The sequence below is a fragment of the Photinus pyralis genome, unplaced genomic scaffold, assembly GCF_008802855.1.
Source record: "Photinus pyralis isolate 1611_PpyrPB1 unplaced genomic scaffold, Ppyr1.3 Ppyr1.4_LG3b, whole genome shotgun sequence".
NCBI classification, from domain to species: Eukaryota; Metazoa; Arthropoda; class Insecta; order Coleoptera; family Lampyridae; genus Photinus; species Photinus pyralis.
In genome coordinates this window covers 27,117,378-27,144,220 of record NW_022170510.1, presented here as the reverse complement: position 1 = coordinate 27,144,220, position 26,843 = coordinate 27,117,378, and the positions used below count along the sequence as shown (strand labels likewise).

The following is a 26,843-nucleotide window of genomic DNA, read 5'->3' as shown; positions in this document are numbered from 1 at the left end:
CCGGTCGATGTGACAATTTCCCCAGTCAGCATCAACGTATCCAACCAATGGAGAAGTTTCCCTTCGGAACTGTAGTCCTAGGTCTCTCGTTCCCTTCAGGTATCTCAATACCCTTTTAGCGGCGATCCAATGATCTTGCCCATAGCAGTTGCTAAATTGTCCTAGATAACTGACGGCGTAAGATATGTCCGGCCTGGTACAAGTTGAAAGGTAGGTAAGCGCCCCTAATAGCTGTCGGAACGGAATCTTCTGATCGGGGTTTTCACAACGGTCCAGCTTGGTACCCAAATCCAATGGCGTACAAACCGTATTTGCCTCGATCATTCCAAATCGATTCAGAAGTTCGTTGATGTATCCAGTCTGATTAGCGCGAAAACCTTCCGCGTTCCTCGAAAATTCGATTCCTAAGCAGTACTTGATTGGCCCCAGATCTTTCGTCTCAAACTTCTCGGATAGATGCGAAGCCAGTCCTCTAATGATACAGCTATTCTTCGACGCAACGATTATATCGTCAACATAAACGACGATTAGCGTAAGCTCCTCTCCTGAGCCTATGCTGTACAGGCACGGATCTGCCTTGGTTGGATTGGCTCCAAAATTCTTCAATACCTCGTCAAGCTTAGCGTGCCAGCTTCTTCCCGCTTGACGCAATCCATATAACGACTTACGAAGTCTGCAGATCATGTCGCCCCGTTTCAGCAATTGCAGCATTTTTCTCGCTTTGACATGCAATTCGCCCCGCTCGTCCCGTAAGATGATCTCCAAGATTTCTTCTAAATGTCTCGGAGGGTTCATCATGATTTCCTCCTGCAATTCACCGTTGAGGTAAGCACACGTAATGTCGAATTGCCTAACCTTCATGTTTAATTGCGTAGCTAAGGACATCAGTATCCTTACCGTTCCTATCCTTGCCACAGGAGCGAAAGTCTCTTTGAAATGAGTTCCCGGTCGTTGGCTAAATCCCTGCGCAACTAACCTCGCTTTCCTCCTAAGCAGCGTTCCATCCGAAGAATACTTATTCCTCAGAACTATTCTGCTTCCGATTACTTCCTTATTTGGTGGACGCTCTACGAGCTCCCAAGTATTGTTCTTGATGATTGATTTCATCTCGTCAGCCATTGCTTGGAACCATTCTTCTCTTTCTGGAGAATTAAGTGCCTCTTTCATCGGAATCTCGGAGATGTTGGCCTCCTCAGGTTCGTCTGGACACTCAGCAGCTTCGGGTACTTCCATTGGTGCAAGTACTTGCCTATACTCCTTCTTAGGTCTTCCCCTCGATCCAGTTCTAACAATTCTTGGTCTTCCCGGGAGATTCCTAACCCGTGATCTGATTCCAGCTGCGTCTTCTTCAACATTGCCTTCAAGATCGCTGGCTTTCCCGATTTCCACCTCTATGAATTGAGCAGGTAAATCGTCGTCGGATGATTCCCCCTCGATGAGATCGTTTGCGGTAACGTCGACGTTCTCGTCGCTGACAACCTCAGCTTCCTCGAAAAATTTGACGTCGCGCGTAATCTCGACCTTCCTCTCATCTGGGATCCAAATGCGGTACCCTTTACATTCTTCAGAGTAACCCAAAAATATTCCATCCTTCGTGCGTGACTCGAATTTCCCTCTTCTTGGATCGCGGTTTAAACACAATACCTTGCAACCGAATTGGCGAAAAAAACTGACGTCCGGCTTCCTTTTAGTCCACATTTCATACGGAGTTTTACCTCCTAGACTCTTCGACGGACATCTGTTTCGAATATAATTCGCGGTATTGACAGCTTCCGCCCAAAATTGCGGGGGCAGTCCCGACTGGATTAGCAAGCAACGTGCTGTATCGAGTAACGTCCTATTCTTCCTTTCGGCGATCCCGTTCTGTTCAGGATTATAAGGAATGGTTAAACGCCTAGAAATTCCCGATTCGCGTAAAAATTTGTCGAATTCGCCGCTGGTATATTCGGTCCCATTATCGGTTTGAAAATACTTCACCCTTCGGTTTTGTTTATTTTGAAACGAAATGAGTACCTCCTTTGTGACCTCATACACTTCGCTTTTCGACCTAATAAATCTCACCACGCACCATTTGGAATGGTCGTCGATAAATTCCACAAAGTAGCCCGCCCTATTTAAAGATTTGACACGCATTGGTCCACATACGTCGGAGTGTACAATTTCTAAGATTTCAGAAATCCGATCCGATTTCTTTTGGAAAGGGGTGCGGGTAAACTTCCCCTGAATGCAAACCTTACATTCCAATGCGTCCACTTTAACATTTTTTAACTTTTCGAGACCGAGTACAATGTCATTACCGATTACACTTTTCATATCCTTAAAATTCAAATGGCCTAAGCGTCTATGCCAAATTTCGAACTGTTTCGCCCCTTCTGTAACCGAACACGCAAAGTCCCTCTTTAAGTTGCACCTGTTCACAGTCGGCTTTTCGTTTATAAAGTAAAGTTCCCCGATTCGATTCGCCCGTAATTTTACGTTCCCGCTAGTATCGATAATTACGGCATCGTCTTTACGAAATGTCACTTCGAAACCGTTCCGCGTAATCTTCCCGACCGATAGTAAATTTGTACGAAGATCTGGTACATACAGAGCGTCGCGTAAATATACGTTGGCGTACTCGCCGTTTACGCTGGTCTCGAAATTCGCGGTTCCCTGGCCGATTATTTCTGTAGATGCGTTACTAGCCAAGCTAAGTTCGCTCTTTTTGCTACTTAATTCACAAAAAGAATCGACTTCGTTGCAAAGATGGGATGTTGCGCCACTATCTAAGCACCATCGTTGTCTACTTTCACAACTTGTAACCAATGCGGCTTCCGAAGTATGTAAACATACGCCATCCTCCTTTTTCGAGTTGGAGCGACGGTCATTCCCTTTACTGTAACAATTTACCGCTTTATGGCCCACTTGCTTGCATCGGTGGCATCTAAATTTAAATTGCGCTTCGCTTCCAGTGCTTCCACTATACGAAGGGCGATTTGGTGCATTATCGCTCTTCTTCTTGGGTTTCCATCTCGCGTTTTCGTCCTTCGTCAATAGCGCATTGTGCATTGACTGGCGAATGTTGCTTTTCCGCGCGTTACTTTCCTCGATTACCTTCACCTTTAGGGCTTCCGGAGTAGGTAGATCGTCTCGCGATTCGATGGCACACCTGAAATTCTCGTAACTTGCAGGGAGACTGTACAACAACATTATGGCCAATAGGTCCGGATTAATGTTCACTTCCATTTCTTCGAGTTTGTCTTTCGCGTCGAAGAATTTATTTATGTGATCATGTATGTCGTCGGATTCGCTCATACGTTGCAACATTAACTGCTTAAGTAGTGTCGCTTTTCGAGCAGGCCCCTTCGATTGGTAGATACCCTCAAGTTTGATCCACACATCGCGTGCCGTTTCGCAACCCTTAACTTGTTTTAATTCACCAGGACTAATAGCTAGGATAATTTCTGACCTTGCTTTGCTATCAGCCTTTTTCCAAGTTTCCACGGCTTGAGCGGATGCGGCGTCGTCTACTACTGGAGTCGGTTTCACCTTCTTCCCATTCACGTATTCCCACGCGTCGTTTTTTATCAATAGAGCTTCCATCTGCATCTTCCACGTGTCGTAGTTGTTTTTGTTTAATGTCTCCATTCGCGCCATATTTCCAGCACTCATTTTTGCACACACTAAACGGATAAACTTCGCGAATCACGATAACACAGAACTCACCACTATTTTCTTATCACACACGCACTGGGCCCATAACCTGTTAGAGGATCGGATCAAGTGATCAAGATAACGAGCCACGGGTAATACGTTTAATGAACCTACGTTACATAACTAGGATAGACTACGACTAGTCGACTACCGACGCACGCTACACGCACTCATACTCAGTTCGATAAGTGTCACACGCAAGCGCGCACACAAGGACTACTCTAACATACACTTAAAAAGGATTAACGTTATGCGCGGAAGATATTCGCAGCAAAAGGCGCACAAACTTATAAGTTTGTGACCATTGTCATAGATCATTCCAATTTATTTCATAAATTCTACGAATTTAACCATCTCTTATATGATTTAATATAAATGTCACATCAGGAAACTTTAATAAAATGTATCTTAAAGACATCTCAAGGGATAAAATATTCGGTATAGATTCTTATCTTATTTTAAGACAAATGGGTACATATAAAACGAACTAATGCTAAAATCCAAAATCCATTTATTCGAATTTCGTATTTCAATTGTAAATTTACACCAGTACCTTAGTCTAGGAGCTGTTTTCCTTATATAAATACATATTTGGAAGTGTTAGTGTTTGTTACAATTTGTGCCGGTATAGCATAGCATTGATACCTGAAATCGATTGCATTGTATATTAAATGATAACTTCGCCCACATTTACTACATCGCTCCAGAAGTGCACTGTAAATGTTTAATATCGGTGGTTGTAGTTCATATTTGTACTTGTAGTGAAATATCGCAGTTTTTCCGCGATTCTCTTACAATTTTGCTCAATATAGATTCGCATACATTAAGCAAATTTATGCTGAGCAGTTATAACGGAAAGCTGCTGTAAAGAGATAAGGTTATTTTGGTATGCAGAAGTTTGTACTAATTAGAACTTGCCCCTGTATAATTTCGAAGGGGTGAAATTCCTGTGTACCTATGCTGGGATAAGGTTTTTGCGATGATATGACCCGATTTAGTAAAATCCTCATTAGATATCAAAGCAAAAAAAGTGTGATTTATAAAATCAGCTTCACCCTTAATCGGGCCCAATTTACACAAAAAGTAATATATTAATGGCGTGAGAAATGAACTACAACACAAATTAACATAGAATTAATTTGATAAATACCTTTCTTTCTGTGACGGGAAAAACGTTTGGCATTAATTATCTCTGTTGATAGGTATCAAAATGTCACTTTTAATGAAATTACTTTTTTCCCGGGAAAAAAGCGAGTATGTTTTTCCCGGATATACCTACTCGCATATACACATAAGTAAAGATAGATATTTAATTTTTGTGAGGCTACTTTCACTGCGTCTACTAACTCAGGTGAAGCCAGAGAAAATTCAGAATCAGACATTTTACTGTATATCATTCAATATAACTACTAAACGATCATTCAATTCGAAATGCTCAAATCAAATGACAAAACTGAATTGATAGATATTAGAGTAAAGGTTTCCTTAGGAACGCGGTTCGTATTTTCGCGAGAAGTACAATAGCCTATCTGCAGTTACTTCAAATTTCTATAAATCGATACGATTTCAATATATCGTTTTCCCCGTCACAGAAAAAAAATAGTGTATTATACACGGGAAAAATGTTAGGTTTTAGTTCTCGGTTTTTTGTCTCTCTCCGCTTCGCGTCGGGAGACAACACAACCTCAAACTAAAATTTAGAATACTTTTTTTCCCTTGTAGAATAAATAACTATTTATCCGAAAACAAAGACCGCTTTAACGGCTCGCGCAAATCACACGATTGAGCGTGATCATGTAGTCTAAGAGCCAGCGACACACAACCCTACGTCATCGCGGAATTCAACAAAAATATTATTAATAAGTAGATTTGAAAGAGGAAAAAACAAAACCGCCATGTCTGCCAGGCATATCCTGTGCTTATTGTTGCTAATTAATTAATTAAGTGTACATAAAAAATAGGTTACTTACGTCATGACGGAATTGGAAAAAAAAATATATGGGATTATTGCTGGCAACGAGCACATCACGTAAACATATGTGTGCCAGCCGATTCCCCGTGCTGAATACATGTCTGCCGGGCGCGAAAGGGGTATAAAAAACAGTCGCGCTTACGTCATCACGGAATTTAGCGAAATTTTTTTAAAAAGTAGATAATGTCTGCCCTGACAATTAATACTACATATGTCTGCCGGGCAAATTCCTGTGCCAAAGTAATGTCTGCCACTTTTTATGACGCGACTTTTGGTCACGAATCATGTCATTTGTTGTTAAAACGGGAACGGGAACAAGTTTCGACAACTTGCAGCTGCAGTTGTCACATCCATGGAATAGAGCCACAACCATACTCGTCGCCAGTCGATACATATGACCTGGTATAAGAAACGACTGCAGTTAGTGAGCAAGGCAATGTCGCAAATGCCAAGTAGCAAAAGATACAACCGACCTGCGGTAATATTTCGTACCAACATTGAAAGATTCGAACACGTCCACATGGACATTGTAGGAGCCTTACTCGAATACCAAGGTCACAAGTGTCTACTTACATGCACGCGGTGGAAAGAGGCAGCTCAAATTCAAAATAATGAAGGCGAAACCATCGCCAGCAAATTCGTGCACATATGGATATCTTGATTCGGCGTACCCTTGCAAGTCACGATTGACCATCAAGGACGACAATTATTCGAGTCAACACTATTAAAAAAAATTCGGAGAACTTTCAAAAGGGTCAAACAACGCTCAAAGGTTTGGAAAAGTCACACATGGATTCGTCAGAGTTGACACACCTAGAAAGTGCGATCCCCACGTATTCAAACATGAGTCGGGAACCAACCGAACTTATCTTTCAGGGAAGGTTATTGCTTGTGGCCTTAGAGATCAGCCTCTTTGCCCGCCAGAAACTTCGCCCTCGACAAAAACCCTAGTGTCGTTACTTGATTAATGCTTTCTTCCAGGTAACCTCCACGGATGGATTATTTCAATTGTCTGTTCTGAAAGAATACAAGGTAGTTTTGATAAACTGTGCCCTTTTGAATGGCTACTCCCCAGATTCCTATTGAAGGACCTTGCGCGCCAATCTGTTACCTTGGTCAAATGATCCCTGAAAAAATGACAAATGACAAGGGCAGCGCTCTGATCAAATTAAATTATTCACTGAAGCAGTGTACTATCAATAAAATTAACGCAGGAATTCATTAAAATTTACTATTTCTCTTGGAAAATAATCCTTACGGGTTTGTTAACTAAGCTAAGATTATTTTAGAAGCCATAATTCCCATACTTTTCGTAGGTAATAGATATTTACATAAAAGTCAGTGATTAATCTCAATCTGTGAGTGATTACAGGAGTCAATATAGGCATTTAGCAAATGTGACAGGTACGGCCGGAAAAGTGACAGGTGCGGCCGTAAAAGTGACAGGTACGGCCGGTAAAGTGAAATGCGGCAACAAAAGTGGTCTGGTCTGCCTAAGTCATGGAAACTAAAATTTCCTGACATAAAGTAGGCACGAAGATGAAGGTTTCATGACGATTTTGCGTAAAACTATTTTTAATTGATGCCTTGATAAGCTTGACTGTCGAATTGACATTAAAATGCGACCATCCTAGTCTACAGGGATTTTTTTGTAGATGTAAGTGAACTAAGCACTTTTCCAAGTCGCATTCCAGGTGCCCTTTTTAAAACGTAAAATTTAGTGAGAAAGAAAATATTCCTCAACCAATTTTAACGCGTGGTCTATTATCATTTTAGTAAAACCCTATATCAAAATTTGCATTGTAATGAGGATTCCAGTGCTCAAATCTAAATAAATATATCAAAATTTGCAAATCTGATTTTGTTACCAAAAATTCTGTCTGCAATCACAAAGTAAAATCTGAAAATGGTATAGAAAATGGAATTCATAACAAGTTTTTTTAATAAACTTTTCTTTTGCTAAACCAGCTCAACATCCATCAAATAAACTTTACATTTGCATAAAACCGAAAAAAAGTGTACCCGACTGTTCAGCATTTTAAATTTACGGACGTCGTCGTGCATCGCATTCATCGGTCTCATGCGAAATTTTTTTTAAAAAGCGAATCGATTTGCCAATCCATTAATAGTAATAATTATGCATTTGGGGGTACACTCAGGAAAAGGCGAAATATTTTTCCAACAGTTGTCGTGAAATGTCGATATAATTTTGTCCCCTAACCCGTTAATTCGCTAATATAGCGTATTTTCCGCGCACTGTGGAATTCAGGAATTTCACTAAAAGCAAACACCTCATCCCCACTGCATAGCGAATGATTAATATCGCTGTTTGAAAAAATATCTTCAAGGGCCCCATTAAAAGTTCACCCATCAAATTTTCGTTTCTTCCAACCGCTCCATTAGTACATATGTTACTTTTCACGTTGATGCATTATACATATATCTAGTATATTAGTGTTGAGAAACAGTAGAAAAGAACTATGAATTTAGTAGGGATAATAAACACATTTATCAACCCAAAGCGTCACAAAACAATTATTATATTTTCCCAATTCCTGTCTTATTTTTTAAATCTAATAATACCTGCTTCATCAAAAAAATTCTCGAAGTGTAACTTGAATTGAACCCCAAGTTTTTAATAAATTACCTAACATTACATTTGCGTTGCAAATTGATAAATTTGTCAGGAAGAATACGCGATAAACGACGTAACCAAACGCGCTGGTGCCTAGTGGGTCCCCGAAAACTCATAGTGGTGGAAGTTTTTACTGTTTATCTTTAATTAAAGTTTCATTATGGATTATTGATTAAAGTAAAGTATTGACAACTTTCATAGAAACTGATGAACTGTTGGGAAGTAATTGGAAAACACCTTTTTTTTAAATTTAAATTACATCAAAATTTGCAATGGATATATTTTTAACGCTTGGGGTAGGTCCATATATAATATGTAAAGCCAAATGCGCACAATACTATTTTGAGATAGGGAAATTCAGAGGCCGTAAATACCTTTGTAAACTTAATCGCATGAATCCTATAGAGAAGAAGCATTCCTACCTTTTCTCGGAAATCAAGCAGAACTTTTCAAGTGAAATGTTCTATTTATATTGAAATAAACCGTTTCTGATACCCACTTTTACTAAGGTTTCACAGTGTCTATAAATAGAAGTTGTATAATATTTTCGACTGAACCCGAACAAATAATGTAACGAAATATAATTAAAGTAGCTTTTCAATACTATTTGTCACGGAAGCTTGGAGCGCACTGTTTGACTCCAAAACTGCGAGCTGTTACGGAAGCTCATTCAGCAGCAGCCTCATGTATAAAACCAGCGCTGTCCTTTTTTCTTGCACGCTTACACCATACCGACCTCTTTGTTGACAAAAGCTCATGCGCTCTCCCATCTATTCTAATTTTTTGGGATAGCTAATTGTAATTCGCGCGTACTTCGGATTATCTTAGAGACTCGATTCTTATCGCAAATGCTTTCAAGTATGAATTTCCAATAATCCAAAATGAAAAACTTCCGCTTGTAAAAAAAATGTGCGGACGACTAGGTGTTAGGAACGCAATCAGTTTCTTATTCTACAATACGTCTGGATTTTCCAAAAATGAGAAAAGATCAGTAAAAGGCAAAATGAGAATAACAGTGTCAAGTATTATAGCTGTAACTATGTTTGCCTCATGAATTCTACGAAATTGCGTTTGCTTTTCAGCGAAATACCCCGGTCTTTCTTATATTGAGTGCAGGTACGGCACGAATTGTAATATATGTGTTAATGTGGGCTGCACGGGTAGGGTATAACATCCTTTGGGCTAGCTTTGAAGTTTTACTTTATTAATTCGTCACGGGAAAATGTAGTAGGGTTTTATCGAGAATGGATAGATCTCCTCTACCAATTTAAATACTGCTGAAAATGTGCTTTCTATTGTCGCTCCAGCTTTTATAAAAGTATACATTATTGAATATGATGCTTTATAATATTCAAATGCTCTATGGTTTATGCAACGGCTCAAGTTGATATTCTATGAAAAGAAATTCGTATTATAAGGTAATTGTGAATACCTTAACACGTAGTCGTTCACAACATAAGATTTTTAAAAAGCCTAAGCAATAAATTACGGCTGTCATAATTGGCAGTAATTAACACTCCCAAAGTTACATACAACATAGTAGGTACGGGTTTGAATTTATGTATTTTTAACTCATAGCTATAGGTACTTCTGCGGCAATTCAATTAGTTGTATTTGCCATTTCCTAATTAAAGTTTGTGTGTGTCACATAAGTCGTCGAAATTAAGTTCTGACGACATAACGTAGATTTAAATCTGTTCACGTTTACTTAAGCTACATAAAAGCATACCTACTGTTTTATGCGAGATTCGAGTGCTCAATCGTGGAATAAATTCTATGAATGAGGTTAATTATAAGATTTCATAGTGTATACGTGGGAGCACTTGACATATATAGTTCTCAAATTTTGTTTCAAGAAATGATTTAAAGACAAACGTTAAATAAGGCATACTGAATCTAATGGAAACGTATTATACTTTAATAATATTTAAAAAATCTGAATTTCACCCGAAAATGTCACTAAAGTTCTGGGTTAACTGTAATTTGTTTTGTTATCGATAACAATACAGTGCTCTGCAGTTGTTAGCATGTCCCTTCGGGGAAGTGTATAGGGGAGGGAACAAAATAACTAGGTTTCGGTAACAAAAACGTGCACAAGAAGTAGAAAACAGCCTTGATGTTACTATAAATAATATGAGGTTATAATAAATAAAGAGTGTAGTACAAAATTAGTGTATTTTTACCACATGACTTAAAGAAGTGTGGACCCTTATTCTATTAATGTGTAATCACATTAAAAAATGGTCCTTCGACCCGGATCATTTTTTAATAACAAATAGTTCTTAATTACACATTAATACCCTCTCACGATGATCCAACAAGCGCGAAAATTCAAAACTCAGGTTGAAATTTTTTAACCTTAAATAAAAGATTCGCGGTGACTAAAAACAACTGCTAAAATTCCAAGCGGAGGTGAAATTTTTGCAGCTTATAGGAGAGATTTGAGGTGACTAAGGCACCTGCGGAAATTTAATGAGCGCGGTAAAATTTTGTGACCCTAACTCTAGCGGTGACAGACAATTATGGAAATTTAGATTGCGGGGTAATTTTGTTATCCCAAGGTAATGGCATTCGATGTGTTGATTATAAGGGTACTGTAAATGATGTTAGTGATATAAAATGCGATTCCTTACCTTCGCCAATATCCAGTACTGTGTGTAGGTAAGACTTATTCCGAATTTCCGAAACAATTTTAATAAAAGTAGATTTTAAAAATTAGTTGTGGATAGCACAAATGGCACCCACACACCTTCGAATGTGCGATTCTGCCCTTTTATGTCTAAGAATATGTGTCCCAAATTTGGTTCCAATCGGTTCAGCCGTTTAGTCGCAAATCAGAGTTTGACACACTTGCGCATGCACGATTCTGCTCAAAATCTTTTCAGCTCTTCCTTTTATATCTATGAATATTTGTACCAAATTTGGTTCCAAACGGTTTAGGCGTTTGGCCGGGTATGAGAGTAAAGGTGGATCGACAGACCGACATCATTGAGATTTTGTTTGATTCGGAATCCTGCTGCTTCAAAACAAAAAAGTAGGGATTCATTTTTTACTCCAATGCACTAGGTACCTCCCTTACAAACGTGCGTGTGCTAAAAAGTAAATACAAACCTTAGGTCATTCAACTAATAGATATGGTCTAACACATGGTCCAGCCGAGCCCAACATAAATGCACCTAATCCAAATTCAATACAACAGTTACAGTCTGAAAATTTATTTCCTTTGTATAAATTACTACAGAAAGGTAGGTTTTAGCTGGTTTGAGAAATGCCAGTCAGCTTTTGGATACAGTAAGCGTCTTCTTTTACGATATAATTTCACTCTAAAAACAATTTGTACGTAACATATGATGCAAGTGGTTACGAAGTAGGGTGTGTATTAAGCCACAAGGAAGACGCTGAGCCTATTTATTTTGCATCAAATACCCTTACAGAAACATAAAAAAAACTATTCTCAGTTAGAAAAATGCGCTTTGGCGAAAATTTTTCTTAATAACAGACCAATAATCAATCTGAACTTGCGGAGAAAAAAATTTGTTATTTTGTGTAACAGGTGGTCGCTTTAGGCTTAAAAGCCCAGACTGTTGCCGGTTCTAAAGATCGTTCTTATGAAGCATGAGGGACGGCCCTTCTGCGATAACTTTACGTGTATAAAAAAACGTGGGCGACGCTTGGTTTGCGTCGGGTCCGTTTTGGTTTTTGGTCTTGGCTACTATATTAGGAAAAATTGGGTGGGAGAGAGAGATTCTTGGGTGAGCCGTTAAAACGAACCTATGTAAGTCGCGCACGGCATTTTAGATTGCCTAACATTTATTTTAAACTGAAGGTTTCAATACGAATTCGTATAATCCAGGTAAACAGAAGCTTTAAACTTAAACAGCAACGGGATCGTGCCTGAGATTTTTATTGCGAAAGTTGAAATTTCAAGGTTTTTTTATACACGTAAAGTTATCCGAGAAGGGCTCTCCCTCTTCGTTCTCTATAACTATGAAGCGGTACTTACAAATTTGTAAATTCAAAACCGCATTACTTTCAAACCCTTTGCGAGTTGTCATTACTAATAAAACTAATGTAAAGTGGCGTATTTGTACAAAAGAGAAACCTCGTTGTATGAAGGAATCGACAGGTTGGCTGATTTTATTTTAACTTTGAACATGTGCGAATGTGTTGCATTCTTAATACGCGAGCAAACGTTTTTCCGAAATGCTAACTACCTTTCAAAAGGAGAAAATCGACTGTGATTAGATTTGTATGCTTCCTATGAATGGTAAGCGAACCCACACAAAAAAGTTTGGTAATTTTTTTCTCATTAATTGTAAAGTGGAATTTCAAGTGCATTAATACCATTCTTTTGTGTGGGTTAAATTTTATTCACCATTTAAAGTTGTGTAAGTTTTTTGAATAGGAAAATGTACCAGGCATTAGATTAATTACAAATATTTAAAAAAAATTATTGCAACGTGATCACGAAACAGGAATCGAAATTTTCATTTTGTATTTGTTGAATGATTTTTTAAATCACGAAAAATGTAAAGAAAGGTTGGAACGATCATTATTTTCACCAATATATTCACACAAGGTAGATTCATTTGAGAGTGATCAAATCAGAGCATCAGCTTTTGATTTTCAGATTATAAGGGGAGATAAAGAACCAACTTCGCGCAAGGTAAAAGTCATATAGCCTATTTATTACTGAGCTAGTCGTAGATTTAATAACTTCATTACAAAATAATTCATTGTTAGAGTAAAATGTATACCAGTGCCGTAGAGCTTAAAATTTTTTTTTTGGAAGTGGAGCTTTCAACCCTCTCATAGGATTATTGTTCCCGAGAAACTAAGAAATAAAGTATTAAATTTATTTCATCAATCACCCTTCGGAATGGAATTATACTCGTACAAAGCTGTTGACCAGAAATTATTGTTGGTGGCCAAAATTGATTTCATATTTAGCACCACAAATTTATTTCGTATTTTGGCAGTGGAACGTTTCCGTTTTTCTAAAGAAAAAACTTTGGATTTAGGTGTATTCAATGTAGCATCCATATTGCGAAGTATTTTTACCAACCACTTGAAATAAATTTAGTTAAAAAAAAATGATTTACTTAGTTGAAAAAGAAAAAAAAACGCAAGAAACATAAATCTGATTTGAAAAATGTCACGAGTTGTTATTTGTCAGGTTGATGTTCTGTAAATTGTACTTGTGTAGAAAAGTACCTCTTAGTTTAGAAGAACACAACAAAAACTATCGATTCGCTCGAGCAAGTGGCTATACATCTACCGTATTGTAGCAATGCATTAAGCGCAATGAGATTTCTTTTCATTGTTGTATGATATAAGATGTTACCGTGAGGTCATTTCTTTCGCTTTCAGAGAAGCGTCATGATTCCAATTTTTTATGGTAACCTATTTCTTCCAGCATAAACGCCCCGACATAAGTTTCGTGAGGTTATTAAAGACTATAACAAGTAGGTAGGTATATCGTAAACTTCTGCACAGCTAAACGCCTTCAGGAGCTTCGCTAACAAGAACTTACTAACTTCGTATTAGAATTTCGAGCCTGTTTCGTGCATAGTTAATTATACACACATTACTTCCTTAGTTAAATTTGATTGGTTTCATGATTTATAAATCAGATGTGTTAAGTTCAGTTATAATTTCGAACAATCAAATAAAATAATTGAATGCATTTTTGATTTATTGGATACGTCAGAGTGGATTGACGAAACCTTTTACTACAAGGAAATATAATTAAAAATTAAAGAATATTAAAAGAGCACTTAGCAGCATAATTGTTTAATGGGCCGAGTCTAAATTAGGTTTAACTTTTAATCTCCAGGTTTCGTATTTTTGCTGCTGCTATTAAATATAGTGTAATTGTACATTAAATCCGAGATTAAATCCTATGAATATGACCTAAAACATCATAAATCGAAGAGTATAGGTAGATATTGTGGCAACTCACTAAAATAACGATTTCGACATAGGCTCAAATTAACCATAGAGCAACTATTTCGAATTCGTTTTAGATTCGAATTTATAGTAATGCGTTAATGCATTTTCTATGGATGTTTTTGTATTTGCCGCGTAGTACATACATTATTATGGTTCAAGCTTATTTTTCGACGGAAGTTTGTACCGGGTGACCCAATAAGACTGTTCCTCGGCCATATCTCGAGAACCGTTCGTCATATGACTTAGGGGTAAAAAAAATTATTGGGTAAAGATGGTGTGGAGCGTTCAATGTTCTTGCAATAACCTGCTTTAACTTCTTAACCGTTTGACCGCTTTAACAAATTTGGTATGATTGAAAAGAGCATTCCTTGGGCAATGAGAATTAACAATATATAGTCAATTTAGTTGAATCCTTCTCCGCCAGGGGGCTAGTTTTGACACTATGACCCAAAATCCTAAAAAAATCAAACGGAATGATACGACTTTTTCTTTATGAAAAAGTAGCCAAATAACATCCAAAGAGTCCAGTGAAAACCGTTTTTCAAAATCTCGTTCCTAACCTCAAATATTGGGAAAATGAGATTAATTAATTAATTAATAAAAATGCTTACACGCCTGAAATCTACAAAGTTGAATTCGGAAATCGGACCTACCTGCAGTGTTGCCATAATTCTCAGCACGGCTTGTAAATATATATAGATGGTTGTGAGTGAATACATTTATAGCAGTCATGTACCTAATGTACGGTCTAAGGATCAAGTACGAAGGATCCGTCACATGATGAATGTGTCATTAAAATGTCAAGTAAAACCGCAAAAGTTGGTCCTGGGAAAGCACCATCGCTACCAGTTTATGAACATCCCCCGCAAGTTACACCTGTGCCTATCCCAACAAATCCATCAAGTTTACCTTTTACCGAATGGTCTGATCAAGAAATTAATCTCGAAAAGTGGGATGTGCCAAAATCGAAGGTAATTATGTAACTGCTTCAAACTTAAGTGACTGCTAATTTCGGATGATATTTATCTCATCTTGCCTGCATACACTCAGAATGCAGCAGTTATATACTGATACGTAAACAGTAGTATACACAAGCACATTCATAAATTAAGCATTGAAAATTTACCAGTATCTCTTAGCACGCTTGGTACTTCACATAATAAAAATTTCACGCGAAGTTTTAAAGACCTACTTAATTCATCAATAATTGAAAACGTAATTTTCTCGTCTAAAAATTAAATTCCCATCATCTCCTTTTCAAACTTTTATGATTAAATCGAGGCGAACCCAAATATGATACAAAATTATTAATCAGCGGTGTTTCTAATTGAAGTCTGCACGAGCTTTTGAAAAGTTTATTACTGCGAAGTTGTTCATGTGCACAGAGGTACAGAGTAAAAACTGAAAAGCAATTTAAAAATGTGTGTGAACGGTGGGATGGAACACAACTGCCGGGTATATTTACGTATTGAGCTACCAAATGAGTTATTTCATTCGCTCTTCATCACATCAGTGGTTGACACCTTGGTGCCAAACGTTTCCAGTCGGTAACCGATTCTACAGATAAGTCCCAGTTGTAACAAGTTGGGGAAAATAAAACTCCACTCAAGAAGACAATGGACTGCACTCTACTCTAAGGATTTTTCATCTGCTTATTTTTAGGTTAGGTATATTGTCCGCTCTCTATGTTAACATCAAGGTGTAATGAGCTTCTCTCTTTCTTCCGCTGCTTTTTGCTAGTCGACTTGTGCCCAATCAAAGTTAACATGTATTTATATAGATATTACGCAAACTTAACTTTTAGGAAAAGCCCAAACCGAATTCACTACTAGAGGAAACTGCCCAATTCGTCGATCCACATGTTATTCATATGCCCAAGAGTCTTCCATGTGCACAGTGGTGCAGACCAAATCACTTTTTCCCAAACGTGAGCAAATCCTAGCGTTGTATTACCTACATTTTATTGAAATGTTAGGCACGGATTACAATGTGTAAAGAATCAAACTGCCCAGATTTGATCAACGGAAATAAGCATTTACTGCACAGTGAGTTCACGAGAAGTTTCATTTCTGCGGTTGGTGTTCTCAACTATCTTGGATTGCATCGTCCATCGCATATTGAATATGTGACGCCAACCTACCAACCGACTACCGATGGAATTCCATGGAAACCATGGCACCATATTTACTCCATGTGTAAGGCTGGCAAAGGACAAAAGCACAATCCACAAGTAAACCAACTGGGTAACTTCTAACATTAACTATATGTAGAAATTGAAGCGGTTTCTCTAGGAAAATACATCGTGCGATTATTCTGGATGGGATGCTGGAGGAAAATCACGGTTGACGATATGCTACCGATTAATCATTCTCAAGAATTACTTTTTCCGGCACTTCACGAGTGCGATTCACCAAATACTGAAATTCAGATATGGCCATTTATACTATGCAAAGCTCTCCTCAAGTTAGCTAACTTATCTCAAATTCAAACTGAAGATGACGAATTGTTAGATTTTGACATTGTTCACTGTTTAACTGGGTGGTTTCCATACAAAATAAATGTATCAGGTATTGCATAAATAATAATACTTCAAATTGCGACAATAAAATGACTCGAAGGTATGAATATGGATGAGGTTTGGGATATGTGCGCAGCATACACCGATCATTTCTCTTGGTCAGATAAATCAGATTCTAAAAGCACCAAGTCTGCACCCAGTGTATCCGAGGGTGATAGTAGATGCTCTTCGTATCACGTTCTGGGAGTATGTTCGGACATGAGGTGCGTGTAGTACTCTACCTAATCGTTTAGTCAATTAATACATTTCAGGGATGTCGACGAAGATGCAGTTCCTGATCTATCTCCCTGTTGGAGTCACCAATTTCTCATAGATCAGACAAGAGACATACCGCTAATACAACCTGAGCCGCTGCCAGGTATTTTTCAGAAATATGGGTTTGATTTACTGATTAATTTAAATAGATCTTGAACGATGGAAACGATTTCGTTGGTTAGCTTGGGCTATCAGCAAGGGATTGTGGCCTGCACCTCAGCTGGAACCAATTAAATGTGTGAAACTTGTGACCGATTTCAGGAAATGCACGGGTGGTTTACGTACCCATAGTAAGAGAAGCCTTGATATAAAAGAGAGCGTTGCTGTAATAGAGGATATTATGAAGACGGGGAAATCAAAAGGATGCAATTATTCTACATCGTACGTATGGCTATGTTAACGTGGTAATGGAATTTAGCATCACAGGGGCGAGCAAACGGATGGATGTGCCTGGATAGATTTCAACAAATTGGCTCCACAGTTAAGCCAGTTGTCAGTGTATTTCAAATTGTCCGGCTTTAAAAACATTACTAAAATATCGGATGTCTTATTTAAAGATTCCGATAAGGCCAAGGTTGATAAGGGTAAAAAAAGCAAAGAAGCAGAAGGAAACAGTGTAAAATTCATACCTTGGACGTCCGCAATAAGTTTATCTAGAAACGAATCACTCTACTTATTTTGCGACGATTTAGATTCCAAATTTCTTGTCGTAAATATTGCGCAAGTTGGAAATTTAGGGGCTTTATTCCGCACTAGTGATACTTCCGACGGTGGCAGTGAAAACATGGATATTGCCTTTAACCCATTTGCTTATCTTACTATAGAGGATTACAAATGGCAAACTGAGAAGGCAGGGGATATATTGGTGTCCGTCAATACCTTTGGAACGAGGTCTTCAATCGCCAGTATCTCTCCTGGTCGTCGAGTTTTTCGAATGTGGGTAAAAAGCGACACTTCATTCATTATTCATCTACTGTCAGATTCTGAAATAGTTTGTGGCTCTTTGGAATCTGTATTGGAGTACATGAGTCACGAAACTAAAAGAATCCTACAATTGAGTGACCAAATTTCCAGTAGCTACGGTCAAATGGTTCAAGAATTTGGTAGACCCGAGTTCGGAACTAAGCTACGTTCGTTTTACAAATCGTACGCTCCACAGTGTCTGTTGCCGAAGACGGTTTTGATTACTGTTCATGAATGTTTTATGGAAACATTCCTGAAGATGGTACAGGATCGTTCACCAAAATCTGAAATTGAAGATCGACTCTTTGCGTTGAAGGTATTGTTTTTAAATCCTAATATACGCTGTGAGCATCAACACAAGTATAATTTCCCACGTGAAGGCGACGAAATCAGTAACACTGAAGATATTGCATTAGAAAAATTGAAAAACACATCGGCGATGAAAATACAAGCATTTTTCAGACAAAAAATGATTTCAAATCTTAAACGCATACATAATGAATCACATAGGGAGTATCGAAAGGTATTCGACTGCTTAAAAAGAATATACGCGGACATTTTCAATGTTAGCAACAGAATGATTCACTGTTGCGATTTAATTCGGAAATTCCTGCTTGGTAATGGAAAGATGAGCAATATGCACCAGTATTACAGTATTATTCAAGATTTAAATTGTACTACACATTTACAACAATTTATGGGATCAGTCAGAGTTTCCAGAAGCTCGTGGGTAGCAATTGTGCGTCAGGTTTTCCACTGCATTCGATTAAAGGAAGCTATTGTCAAAATTAACCTCTTCTGTGATCTTCGCAAGTATGTGGTACGGGTCTTTGACAATGACAACAATAAAGAGATTGTGAGGCACTTTAACAATGTTCTAGTAAACGAATACTGCCCAAATGTGAATGGGTACACAGTATTGTGTTACGGATGGTCGGAAGATGAGAGCGAATGCAAATGGAAACTTGATTTTAGCACACTTAGGATGAGTAGTGATTACTCTCTTCTAATTCCTAACGCCGTTTTGTACAATTTTGTTTTAAAGCACAATTATCTTCCCAACGTGAATGACTATATGTGTAGAAGTATCATAAACATCAATCACGATGTTTCCGTTACGCTAAGGTTATCCGCAAACCTCGACAATGTGATCGTTCGCTTTCGATGTTTAAATGAATTAGGACAGATATTTGGGGAAATTGTTGGAAATCAAAGCGTTATTTTACCTAACGTAATGTTAAAGTACGTTCCAGTTATTGAAACCGAGGACGTAAGTGTTTCCCCTAAAATATCTCGGTCTAAAAGTAGTGCAACTATTATGCACTCAAAAGGGTCCAGAAGAAGTGTTCGAAGTATAGATAAACTAAGTGAAAGTAAACGAACCTCTAAAGAATCTCGTAAGTCGCAGGAATCTCCAAAAGAAGTGAGGTACAAAGATACAACTTACTTGGTCGAAGGATTTGTCATTGGCAATTCTTGGCCCTTAACGAGAACCGAATGGGAAGTTGTAGAGGAAATTAAATCAAAACGATCAATTGAATCATTGTACGCGCGCGTTAGTAAATCGAGTAGCGTTAATACCCTCAAAAAGATAAGGTGAGCAAGCAAACGCAATATTAATAAATATATTACCACTTTTTACAGATCACATTCGGCCGGATCATTAAGTAGCGCAGATAAAAAGACAAGTTCCACTTTGCTTCCTATATCACCGTTTTGGACATTAGAGGTTATATCTACAATCAGTGATATGGTGACAGCCCAAATCGACAATAGGAGAGAAAATGAAATGATTGAGATAAAAAAGAAATGGTACGGAGATGATCCAAAACATTACTTCAAATCAAAACTCTTAAGGTTGGTTGTATTCGTATATGGTTTCAAAAATCAAAATATTAGGATGATTTTAACCATAATAACATAAAGGTGTTTATCTTTAGAGATGAATACCTACAATCGCATTACCTGCCTTTCCAAAGATCCCAAACATCTGAGGACCATTTGGATAGCACTGTCGAAGAACGCTATTCCTCCACCATGTCTTCGGAAAAACTTAAGTCCACTGACCGCGTTATCGAAGCTTCCAATCTGTCTGTCGCTTCAGAAACCCGCACCAACGAGAAACCAGTGCCACCTGACAAAGTCCTCCCTCCTTTGCATTTACTCGACTATATGAAAGGAGAGGGAGATAAAGTACTGAGGTATATGCTGTTATTAACTTTCATTGTAAATGTCTGCCTTTTAAAGCCACGTAAAATGCGACGAGGAAGATCAAGCTGAAAGATTGAACAGGTTACAAAGTATATCTGATTTTGGAGATGCTCATGAGCGGTTTAAGTACGATTTGTGTAACTTTTTGAATGAGGAGTTGGGGAGGTACAAACTTTTGCAGCAGTTTTATGCAGGTATGTTGATGTTCTGTAGACTATTAGCACACTAAGAATGCGAGTATCGAGTGATAATCAAACATCAAACACCCAAGTCCATTCTAATGTCCCAATTCCAAATTAAAGCGTCCTAACGAACGTTGTTTACACAGCAATACAAATGTTTGTACCTATAGTGGAATTCACATTCAGATAGCAGTACACGGGTATAAGGGGTCAATTTGTCAATTTATTGCCAATCCTATTACCATTGTAAGTTTTGCTAATTAGTTAGTGATGTGTTGGACAAATACTTATAGCTATTAACATACCAAGGTATGTTATGACTATCATAACAGCCGCAGATGTCAGGTTAAAATCCGAGCGTAGCGAGGATTTTAAGATATCTAAGGCTGTTATGATTGCCATAACATCAGCGGGTTGTTCAAAAGTTTATCGGTTGCGGGCGCACAATCCCCTAGTTTTAGACAACAAAACCCAATTTTACATCTGATTAATCAGAAAATGAGTAGGTACTGTACATTTGCCTGAAAACGTACGAGAAAGTGCTAACGAAGCTTTTAAGTCTCTAATTCCATCTAAATTGAAAGTTCGATATGAAAAATATTATGCCGATTTTCAGGACTGGGGAAAAGACGATTTCTCATGTGCAAGGTACAAACATGTCAGAAACTAACGCATATGCTTGACTTGTAATGCTTTTTTCTAGGTAGCAGCCGTTTTTGGTTTATTTGGGGCTACACTATGCGATGAAATTCACAATTTGGGCGCAAATGACGTTAAAAGTGAAGATGTCCTTATTGTTACAATTAACAAATCAAAAACCTATACCTAAACCTCGATTTTTCATTGTCATCCCACAGGACTCCATTAATTATGTGGAAATCGTCAAAAAATATATGGGTTTGAGACCACAACATACGAAACAGAACCATTTCTAATAACGTTATAACTATAGTATTGTTTAATGGTATGGTAAAATATTACACTACTCATTTGTCATATTAACATACTCACTTGTCATTTTATATATCAATGTGGTTAAGATGTTGTTTACAAGCGAACTTTTTGACAATTTAAGGACGATTATACCGCCTACAACCGATAAACATTGAAAACTAACTGCTTGCATTTACAATTTGTAGTATAGCAAAATGGTGTAAAAATTCCTATGACTTGGGCAAAATTGCAACACAAATGATTCTTTTTGCATTTTAATGTGAAAAGTGTCTATTTTAACATATTTAAAATCCCCATTAATCGCGGTCCAGGAAATCAGTCCAAACCCGAGATGGCACTTGAAAGTTGTATTTTTCATTTAAAAATTTATAGCTTTGTTATTTCAATGCAATTTGCAAAAATGTTTATAATGCAAAGATAAAAGTATAAAATATAACCAGTGACTTGACTTTTTTTCGAAATGGCGGGCATTTAAATATTTAGCTATATAAGTATTTAGTTTTGAAATAATAACGTGGCCGTTCTGAAAATAATGGTATGATAATAGGATGGTTATTTCGTTATGGTTACTTGTGGTTATCTTATTATACATTAGAGAAAAGTTCTGTTTTCATAAAAAGTTTATTTGAAAGTGTAAAATTGACGATATTAATTCGAAAAATTATACCTTTTCAATTGATCACTTCCGGAATTGTTGACCGCAAAACATCTGGGACCCAATCGGCGTTGTCTTTTGAAAAAACTCAACAAGTCGATAAGCGTACCTACACAAGTTCGTACCAGATGGAAAACTCGTGCTCGGATTTTTAAAGGAATATGGTAATGGTGATCTGGGGGGCGTTCATTTTGGAAACGAGGACTCTGAGCCAAAATACTTTGGGAATCACTACTTTAAGCAATCTTCATCAATGCTTCCCGTGGTGTCAGCAAAAGAAAAGGGCGATTTTAGAATTGTAATTACTACCAAACTAATACCTTCTGAGGGTACAAGGTAAGTATTTCATGATGTTAAATTCTTGGTGTTGCGGCTTGCAGCATACCTTTTATTCACCGATAACCGAATTATGGCATCCAATTTTTATGAATTAGACATATTGATGTTGTGATGTTAAGCTTCAAAAGAAGTTTACTGCTAATTTCTGAAATGCAGCGGTACTAAATCTGTTAAGTATTGATTATATCAGTACAAGATGAGTAGGTATAACTTGACGGTACACGAATTTATATGAATCTGTATGTATGCATATACTTGTACAAAATTGGATAAATTCAATCCTGTGATGTATTACTAACGTCATCTTAACGCGCATGTTATCTGTCAAAAATGTAATTTTGCCTATACTAAATAACGCATTTTAACGTTTTTTGGCAGATAACCTGCAAGTTAATTTTGACGGTTTTGATACCTCACAGGGCTGATTGGCTGTATAAATAAGTACAAACTGAGTACAAAATAACGCCCCATTCGCATTAGCACAGACAACATATACTATGTTGTCGGTGGTATTAGTAAGGGTATTGAGTACAAATAATGTTTTGGTACGGGCATTGATTATACACACTAACTGTATAATCAATGGTACAAGTTAAAACATACATAAGACAACTTATGTATGGGTTAAAACAACGTGATTTAAGTGAACCTTTACTCATTCCTAAAAATGTGAAACCGACTACTCCAATTTAGTTAAGTTTAATCAAAGAGTATTATAATACTCTTTGGTTTAATATATAACACACTTTATATTAATTAACCAATGTTGATCGAGTCAGTTAGCACTTGTTTATAATAGTTATTTAACCAATAAGTGCGTTAATAAGGGCGATTAACAATTGAAACTGCAAGTTTAATTAATTAATCAGTCGAGCCGCCAATTAACGCACGAGATGGTTACAATATTTTTCCGTCAATTGTATGTGGAAATTGAAAAATAAAATGAAAATGAGTATTCTAAGTTATTGTCCCTAAATTAAAAAGCGCTTCTATGTTCTATAACGGGCGATCAAAAATGAGTTGCTGTCGAGTCGCCTTTGGAAGTTCAAGTTAAGTACGATTTCCCATGGAAACAGACATTCCAAAGGTGACTCGACAGCAACTCATTTTTGATCGCATAGTATAAGCATAGTATAATACAGATATTATGGTATAAGGTTACCTAAGAAAACAAATGCAATTGATATACATATTTTATTGTACTCTCAGTTACTTTTGATTTTCACGTTTAAATAAACAAATGCTAATAAATCCAACGAATAATAAAATATAAATCTGCTTCTTTAAGAATTTATGTACTTTGCATTATTTGATTGCATTCATTCACATTCATTTCTTATTGAGAACTGACAGATGTGATAGGTTGGTTGCCTATACAAAAATAGTTGTAAAAATTCAAAAATTTTTCAGGACAAATTATGCATTCATGCATTAATAAGTCTATAAACAAACGATTGGCGGAAAACGTTTTTAAATAGATTGATGTAAACAATGATGGAATTAGTTTTTGATACACCAGTTGATACGTTATTTCACCGAAGTACACTTATGGTTATTACATGTGCGTCACCACCGCTATGCGGTTTGCATGAAGTTGGGCGCGGCGAAACATCACAAATTATTTATTTACTAAGGAATAATATAAACTATTTGCTATTTGGGAATACCGGCAAGAAGAAGTATTTCGTAATAACAGTAAAAATATTCATACATACGAGATAAAGTAAAGTAGTGACAAGAACAACATTAACATTTTTATATTTACAATACATAATATGTTATAGACTAGCTGATAGTATGTAAACTATCCAACTGTATAGTTATTTTAATGGGAAATCATCGTTTCACTAAAATAGCTACGAATATTGGTTAGCTTGTATACTATCCAGTTAGTCTATAAAGTGTACAAGGTTTCTCGCCAAAGAACAAACCACAAGAAAATTATTAACTTAAGTGTGTATTAAATTAAGTGTGTCTTTGGTTAATTTAGTTCAGGATAGTAAAATAATTCTGGAATAAAAATAGATTTTACTATTTCTGTATTGTGAATCAGCTAAAAATTCTGGTTAATTTATATAATTTTCTGGTGGTTTGTGTGTATGATTGGTTGTTATAATTTTGATTTTCGGAAGAAGGGTCTCGTCGTAAATAGGACGTAAACAAGAAAAGCGTGGCTTTTTGCCATAGTCAACGCGGAACTACATTTCTTTGAAAATTTATATCAGTTTTTTTACTACGTTCAGAGCAGCGTTACCTACGTTTCGTTGAAGTTTTGAAATCAGCTTTTTGCCAGTTTACGCCGTACTACGTTTCGTTGAAGTTTTCAATTCGGTTTTTTGCTACGTTCAGTACCGAGTTATCAGTTACTCGCTTCTTGCAAGTTCCATCGATGATTATTTGCTTTGAAGCCACAACCAGTATTAAAAGGTTTCGTCTAATGTGAGTGTAAAGTTTGAAAAAGTTTCGTGTGTGAAGCCGGAAGCCAAATTCGCGGCTAATTGTTTGTTCTACATTTTGAAGTTTTGGCCATCTAAGGTGCTGCAAGGAGAGGTGTTTGTCGGCGTCCCATAAGTGTGTTGTCAACATGACTCAGTTTGAAGTTGAGATTTTTTTTATTTGGAACGTCCTTGTCTACCCGAAGAGAAGATGCTGCGATTACCTGGTCGTTAGTATAAAGTGTGTTCATTGAAAATTGTTTTCGTGTACTATGTATGGATACTTTTTATTTGAATTACAATTCTCGGACGAGTAATGTAAGTAGTTAAGTCTTAATTTTAATCAATTTGTAATAATTGTTTGTTTTTGTACCATTTTCCTTTTTGTGTTAAGATTAAATCGCACTTTTGTAATTTTCACATTAATTTCCGTGTGTTTCATTCACAACGACGTCTTTCCTAATTTACCTGTTGTTTTTTTTTTTGGATGCTTGCCCAAGCTCGATTTTAATTATTCAAAATTTTGCAGTTTAATTTGGAGTTTAAGGTATTTGGTTTGACCCACTATCTGTTAGAAGTTAACAAGTTAACTGAGAGCAGAGTCGAATCTCTCCTCTGTACTAGGGCGAAGTTTTGTGCCGTGTTAATAAGTAAAGGTAAAGAGGTAGCTAGGTTTTTGCTGTGGTGTTTTGTGTACGCTCTTTCTAGCCTACAGATCAGTGTACACAGCATTCTTAATTGGCGCCCAACGTGGGGCACACAGCAATATATTTATATTATATTTTGCGCGTTGAGTAAGTACTAATATTTTTCATTTTTTAAAGGTTGTAGAAATCAATCGAAGGAATTGATGTATACAGCGTACGGTATGAGAGATAAAGTAGTCGATGATATTATGAAGAACTACTTTGGTCAACAGCCTAGTGTTCTGCAGGAACCGAAAAAAAGAAAATAATGGACTAATATCTTAAACTATTAAACTAATTAAAATTTATGCTACAAGCTTAGAAAATTAAGTTTTTTTATGTCGCTATTCAATTTAGTTTAATTTGATTTATACTACAAATTTAAATTTAATCCTTTTTCTTACTTTTCCAGTAACTTTTTGTAGTCTTTTTTCTTAAGCACTCCTTTAAACATTATTTTTTTCCTTCCGCAGCAAATTTTTTTTATTTTGATCTACACGCGTAATTAACTTATGTATATTTATATGTCCGCAGTTGTTTTCACTGTTTACATTTACAGATAAATACGGAAAAAAGCCAAATAGAATATATTTAAACAAAAACTATTTCCAATAAAATCTCAGATTTGGGCGACACGTTTGCTATTTAAATTTATTTGATAACACCCCCCATTATTTTTATTTCATTGTAACCAGGCTTAGGGTTGTGTCGGTATTCACAAATGTAGAATTTTTTAACGTCGTATCAAGTATTTTTATTGTAATTTTTTTTTAACTTTTCGAATAAAACCTTCAGTTTTTTAGTAGGGTTCATATGCAACTTTTTATTCTGCATCCGATAACAATAAAATTTACAGGATTTATATCGAAAAGTATAGGTCACACAAATTAATTTTCTTTAATTATTTAATATTGATTAGGTATTATTTAGTTATCCGTTAAATTTATCCACCGCTGCTTTTAAATAAATAACATATGACATGTTATCAACTTTAATTACCCAAAATCGTCATGAAACCTTCATTTTCATGCCTACTTCCTGTCATGAAATTTTAGTTTCCATGAGAGCGGCAGAGCAGACTACGTTTCTTGCAGCTTGTCACTTTACTGGCCGCACCTGTCACTTTACCGGCAGCAACGTCACTTTACCGGCCGCATCTGTGACATTGCTAAACGTCTATAATGACTCCTGTCATCACTGACCGATTGACATTAATCAAAAGATCTATATAAATAAAATGCGATTTCGAGTAAAATTTAATACAAAACTCGTCAGTAAAATGACATTACTTGACTCGGAAACTAAAGTACTCGGCCCCAAAGGGGCCTCGTAC

General features: G+C 36.8%; 1 protein-coding gene across 1 annotated transcript; it reads left to right on the top strand.

Moving 5' to 3' along the window:
• The first annotated feature begins 15,149 nt into the window (after positions 1-15,149).
• LOC116166459 (androglobin-like) lies at positions 15,150-25,779 on the top strand. Its single transcript, XM_031481410.1, has 12 exons — positions 15,150-15,223; positions 16,057-16,179; positions 16,228-16,495; positions 16,544-16,819; positions 16,871-17,033; positions 17,082-17,188; positions 17,235-17,466; positions 17,512-19,644; positions 19,693-19,905; positions 19,989-20,249; positions 20,296-20,453; positions 25,649-25,779. Exons 2-12 carry the CDS (start codon positions 16,123-16,125, stop codon positions 25,777-25,779), a joined length of 3,999 nt encoding a protein of 1,332 aa, XP_031337270.1. The 5' UTR covers positions 15,150-15,223; positions 16,057-16,122.
• Positions 25,780-26,843: the final 1,064 nt, after the last annotated feature.

Coding starts and splice junctions, on each gene's coding strand:
- LOC116166459 (XM_031481410.1), top strand. CDS start 16,123: ATGCCCAAGAGTCTTCCATGTGCACAGTGGTGCAGACCAAATCACTTT. Junction 16,820..16,870: donor ATACAAAATAAATGTATCAG/GTATTGCATAAA, acceptor AATGACTCGAAG/GTATGAATATGGATGAGGTT. Junction 19,645..19,692: donor AATACCCTCAAAAAGATAAG/GTGAGCAAGCAA, acceptor CACTTTTTACAG/ATCACATTCGGCCGGATCAT.